Source organism: Trichoplusia ni, chromosome 23 (assembly GCF_003590095.1).
Source record: "Trichoplusia ni isolate ovarian cell line Hi5 chromosome 23, tn1, whole genome shotgun sequence".
In the NCBI taxonomy this organism is placed as follows: domain Eukaryota; kingdom Metazoa; phylum Arthropoda; class Insecta; order Lepidoptera; family Noctuidae; genus Trichoplusia; species Trichoplusia ni.
In genome coordinates this window covers 2,783,370-2,789,452 of record NC_039500.1, presented here as the reverse complement: position 1 = coordinate 2,789,452, position 6,083 = coordinate 2,783,370, and the positions used below count along the sequence as shown (strand labels likewise).

Sequence of the window (6,083 nt, the reverse complement as noted above, 5' to 3'; positions counted from 1 at the left end):
TCGAATAATACTTCGAGAGCTGCGCTTGAATTTTTGGTGTTTTAGACGATAAACATGAAAATAATGTAAAAGTGAGATGTGAAGTGCAATCAAACTTGGTAAATTTGGACAGAGACAGTGGATTTGTGAGAAGGACATGAAGTGGAACCAACAGTGTTTTTTTTTGTATATTCTTATGTATACGAATACACTTCTCGTATCGCAGTTTGTGTCCTCCGAAGCGGTATGACAGATCCTCATGAAGATTTGTGTGTATATTGGGTAGGTCCGAGAATCGGAAAACACTTATATTTTATTATTATCTTAATCTGTTTTATTTTTTCGTTCGTAAGTACCTAATGTTTTTGTGCACAATAAAAAAAGCTGGTAATAGCAGAAATACCGTGCAGCTATAGGGATTGACAGCAGCCAAAGGCGCTGAACCACAAGCTGTGACCAATGATGATAGTGTATAGCGAGTAATCAGTGCTACAGATACGTTGAAAGAAATAATAGGAATAGGTTTACTTACAAAAACAAGTGATAACATATTACTAACTACTCTACTTAAGAGACAATTTTAACAGCTGTTAGCAGCTCCAATAGTAACTAACAAAGAGGACGAAGAAAAATTCCAAAAAACAAGAAACAAGAAAAAAAGTAAGACACAATGTCTAACAAAACCTACAACGAACTACTAATCGAGACATCAGAACTAATAGGAGAAGCAACACAAGCAGATGAGGCGGTGTTCGAAGCAGGAGAGGCAGACCGAAACACCTTACTCCCACTTCTTCTAGAACTAAGAGTAAGATACACAGTGCTACTGTCCAGGCTTGACTCGGTCTACGATCAGCTGTTGCAGCCGCAGAAGCGAATGATAGTCAAAAGACTGCTGGAGTCCTGCTTGGGAAGACTGATAGAGATAAAACATGATTTGGTTGAGCTACGCGTGTCCGATCATACTTTTGATGATGATGAGGTTAGTAGGACGAGATTAGCGTTTATGGTATTTCTTAATCTTTAATTTTTCTTAATCTTTAACACTATGTTTCTTACAAAATGTTGAAAATCTTAATGTTGCTTGGTGTATTTATGTAATCTTTAAGTGTTTTATAAACAAGTCATTATTTTGGTAATTTATGTCTAAAAATTCCAACGAATAAAATACCGTGCTAAAAGATACTATTACGTATCTGTCTTTATTTGATTGAAAGAAGCACAAAACTGACGGGCTCTTTTACTAGTTTTTTTAATGATATTTTTTTGTTACTAGGCTTTAGTCAAGCTTCAAGTAACGCCCCACGAAGCGGAACCATGCATTCCTCAGTTCTTCATTCGGGAAAGAGCTGAAGAGATTGAAAGTCGTCGGCAGTTTGTTCTTGATACTTTAAGGAAACTGGGTTATGAGCCTCCGAAGCCACAGCCTTTGGTGCTCACAGAACAACAGGCTGTCATCATCATACAGAGTCATGAAAGGGCGAGACAGGGGAGACTACGGTATGTATTAACTGTAGAAAAAAATATTTAAACGATTAACTTGTTATCTTACAAATAACTAAAAAGAAGTCATGAAATTAATAAATAATTAACCAAGTTCTCAATTCGTTACTTAAGCCATACCAGCCCCTTTACAATTGTATATACTTTTACGATAGTAGTATGTCATTAATTCTCCAAAGTCGCGGAAATAGAAGACTTCAACGGTACTGGCTATTGTTTTTGGTCGGTTTGGGTGTGTTGTTGTGTTATATGTGTTTTGTTTTACATTAACATACAAAAACAATGGTTATTTCTCTATAAAAAAATATTGTTACCTAACAGGGGACAGTTTATGAAGGAAATCCGTTTACTGAAAGAAAAAGGTCGAGACCAGAAAGGTGAGATGTCAGCAGCCGCGGCTACAGCTATCCAGAAGGTGTGGAGAGGATTCCTAGCAAGAAGACTTACAAAGAGAAGGAAACATGAGGAACAACTGCTGATTGGGATGCAACTGCCACCGTATTCAGAGTCTGAGTCGAAAAAGAAAGCTGAAGAAGTAAGTTTATAATTCCTAACAAATAAGAAAACTTGGATTTGAGGATCCTTGATTGAAATGCAGAAGGGTATAAATAGATAAATCGTAAAAAAATATCAACAAAAAATTTAAGCAGAATCTAAAGAACCTTGCAAATATCATATATGTATTATCTATGATCTTCATTTTTAGTATGACAAATAACACTGTAAAATTATTCTAGGTCAAAGACTATCGTCGAACATTACAAATGGAGAGAGAACAAGAGTACCAGACAGCACTAGTCACTATTGAAGAGCAACTCCGTGCTCAGCATGGAATGAAGATCAACGAGCAGATCGGAGACGAGCTGAGGAGATGGATCAGGGAGTACTATGATAGAACTGGAAGGTTCCCCGAGATGCCTTCTGAGGAAAGCGGTGGAAGCAGAGCTATGTATAGCCGGACAGGTTATACTAATTAAGATTTTGTATTAGTTCTAGTAGACTTATGATTTGATGTTAAAGTACCGATGGCCGTTAGAGCAGACGAGTCCTTGAATGGAGACCGTGAATCGGTAAGCTTAGTGTAAGATGCCCTTCGGTTCGATGAACCGATGACAAAGTTTCAGTTTTACGATGAAAAAGTTTATTGTGACGCAACCTGGGGGAGGCCTTGTCCAGCAGTGTTTAGTGTGCAGTGTCCAGGAGTGAATAGCCTGAAGTTAAGTTAAATTGTACCTTAAATCACAATGCGGACATATGCGGAATATGTATCAATCACATGCGGATAGCATACGGGAAAAATACAGAAATAAATGGTTGAATATTGCTATAATGTTTCAGGAACCGGCATGGATAGTGAAATCAGTAAGTCTTCTCCCGTATCATCTAAAGAATCTAAGAGAAGTAAGGAGAGTAAAGATAAGAAGAACAATAAAACCGAAGAAAATAATAAAAACAAAGAAGAACCGGAAGATCTTACCGTTTATAAGTGTGCTCCTTCTGCGTTCTTGAAAGATATGGTTGGAGCTAATGAAGAGTAAGCATATAATGAATTCTTGTATAGTCCAATTCAAATGTTGTACACTGAAGAATTATAACTTAATGTTTTTATAGGTATGAAGACATTTGGAAATTCAAAGATGATATAGATAATCCCCATGAAAGATACTACAAAGATATGATCGAAAGAGAGAAAATGGTGAAAATAGAACAAGAAATAAGAAATATTGTCGACGAAATGATGAGAAATGAACTGGAGTTGCTACAAGCAGCTTTTGATAGAGACAGGGCACAGAAAGGAAAAAAGTCGAAGAAGCAACAGAAAAAGGTCAGTTTTGGTTGTTTTTTTTACCTATTACGTTTTTACGGTTGTTAAACAGTTGGAGAATGGTTTATTCCTTAAAATAGTACAAATATATTTATTGCTGCAACTGACGTATAAAATTATCTTAGGCACTTTAAAAACTCTTTAAATTAAATTTATGTTTGAAGGTCCGTCGTGGAGGCAAGAAAAACAAGAAAAAGAAGGAAAAGGACTTGACACCAGATAGAACAACCGAATCTTTATTTGAAGAGCTCGTTGCTAACGGGATTATTCGTCCATACCCACTTGTAAACATTGATGATTTTGTAGGAGAGAAGTGTTATATAGGATCGGCTACAACGGAGGATGGAGTGGAGGCTTTGCCTTGCCTAGGCGATGTTCGGCAGTTGGTGAAGGAATACTGCATATTGCCCTTGGGTTCTGAGTTTGTTAGAAATCATGCTCCGTTGGTGAGATCTGTTCTTATCACAGGTAAGGTTTAAACTTACAAAGATAATTACGTAAGTTTTTTTTATATAGTCTGTTTTAGATCCCACTGTTAGGAATAGGCCTCCCCCTTTCTCTTCCAAACCTCTCTATCCTTTGCGATTTCTGTCCACTTAAGTTATTATTAATCATTTATTCAATTTTTGTCATACCTGTACATAGTGATGCTTAAGAGTTGTTATTATAGGAGCTGCAGCAAGTGGCAAGAAAATGTTGGTTCACGCAATCTGCACAGAAGTCGGGGCTATGTTATTCGATCTGACTCCAGCCAACATTGTTGGCAAATACCCTGGAAAGTCCGGCTTGATAATGCTCATACATTTGGTGATGAAAGTGTCAAGACTTCTCCAACCATCTGTTATATGGATGGATGATGCTGAGAAGCCTTTTGTGAAGAAGATACCAAAGACAGACAAGACGGACCCGAAACGATTGAAGAAAGATCTAGTGAAGATCATTAAAGGTAAAAAAAAATCAAGTAAAAAGTAATGAAAACAAATAGCAGTAAATCCAGAACTTTGTTAAATGTACCATGGTAGAGATGACTGGGTATAAAAAGTAAAAATGTTTTTAGTCCGTCAAATAGGTAATCAACAATTTTAGACAAATATTTTTGCCTTTACAAGAAAGAACATACAAATTAGCACGATATTGAAAGAATTTGCCGTCAATTCCACATTCATTTATTTTAAAACAAAATATAAGTTTACAGCCCAAAACCAAAATACTTATATGCTAAACTCTACTAAAATATCACAAACTTAAAAACACATTATTGACTCTGATAGTAATATAATTTTCTTTTCAGGAATATGTCCAGAAGACAGAGTCCTCTTCATTGGTACGACTAGAGCTCCTTGGGATGCTGAACAAAAGCTATTATTTCAGTGCTATCAGAAAATAATCCCGATACCCAGAGCTGATTATGGAAGCATATCCTTGCTGTGGAGGACAAGGCTTCATAAGGCAGGAGCATTGAATCCCAGGCTGGAGATATCTTGTCTGTCCAGAGTATCAGATTCCTATACAATGGGTATTTTTTTATGAAGTATATTTTTTATTGATTACAATTAAAATGTTCTAATTGCTATTTAAAACTGAAATGAGTAAAGTCAAGATTATTAACGGTAAGATGATGCTGCTGGAGAGTTTGTTGCGCTGTTTCTTCTCTCGCAGCAAAAGCTCTTACGATGAAGTGAAGGACGGGCAAAAGAGATTTCTATTACTTTAAAAACAAAAATAAACAAACAATTGTGCTGAGGTGTCAATGTTCTTGTTATGTTACAACAAAACTACAAGTATTGAAATAAACAGTGATATTTGTGGATTAACTTCTAGGAACACTCTTGGCAGCGTTAGATGCTGTGCTCACAACAAAAAGACGTCTCCAACTGCGTGTTCGCGCATTAACAGCCGCTGAAGTGGCCGTCAAGCTCAGTTACTGGGAACCTGTGTATGCTGAACAAGTATGTGTAATGCCTTAAAATATTTATGTGACCATTTCTTTCCATATGTTTTATCTTGTGATTTCTGTATACTACTAAAGTAACTAGTTAATTAGTAATCGAATGAGAAATTGATCTCCATAGTTGGACGAAAAATTCTAAAAACAAAAATTATTTCAGGAAGCGGCTGCTGACTCCTGGTGGTACAAGACACCGATGGAGAAGAGAAGACAAAAGATCATGCAAAGATTGGAGGAATTGCAAGCTGAAGTAGAAAATGGAGGCTAAAAAAAGAAGAAATTTAAAATTCATTTGAAATAATGACCTTTTGGCGATTTTGAAACGAGTAGCGTGTATTTTTAAATGTCTTCGACATATTAGATCATAAACATGCTCAGATAACTACTTTTTAAGATTTGCTTAGCTAACAGTATTTTGAGTAGGTATTTCTAGTAAGATTTTAACAGGTTTTCAATTTAGATTAAGCATGGATTATTACATTTTTCCACTAATTTCAATAGATAAGATCTATTGTAATTTATTTTGGTTTTTTTCTCGATAACTTATAGAACTTTGCTTCTACCCTTAAGCTTAACTAAGCAGAATTCGACAGAAACTCTAAAATGAAAAATACATTACACCGATATTCTATTCTAATGTCATAATAATGTGTGTACCTAATATCTAATCCTAATCCTGTATTATTATTTTATTTAAAAAATAAATAAATGAGTAAAACAAAACAATAACATTTCAATTTTAGAAACTCCAAAACTATTCCAAACAATAAAACACGAATTAAACACAAAAGTATGTACTTTACAATCCCAACAACTTATAACTGAAAA

General features: G+C 35.5%; 1 protein-coding gene across 1 annotated transcript; it reads left to right on the top strand.

Moving 5' to 3' along the window:
• The first annotated feature begins 446 nt into the window (after nt 1–446).
• Nucleotides 447–5,576, top strand: LOC113504937 (dynein regulatory complex protein 11). Its single transcript, XM_026887455.1, has 11 exons — nt 447–961; nt 1,256–1,479; nt 1,804–2,017; nt 2,220–2,445; nt 2,821–3,016; nt 3,094–3,307; nt 3,472–3,775; nt 3,978–4,253; nt 4,599–4,823; nt 5,129–5,256; nt 5,416–5,576. The coding sequence occupies exons 1-11, from the start codon at nt 650–652 to the stop codon at nt 5,521–5,523; spliced, it is 2,427 nt and encodes an 808-aa protein (XP_026743256.1). The 5' UTR covers nt 447–649; the 3' UTR covers nt 5,524–5,576.
• The last annotated feature ends 507 nt before the right edge of the window (nt 5,577–6,083 follow it).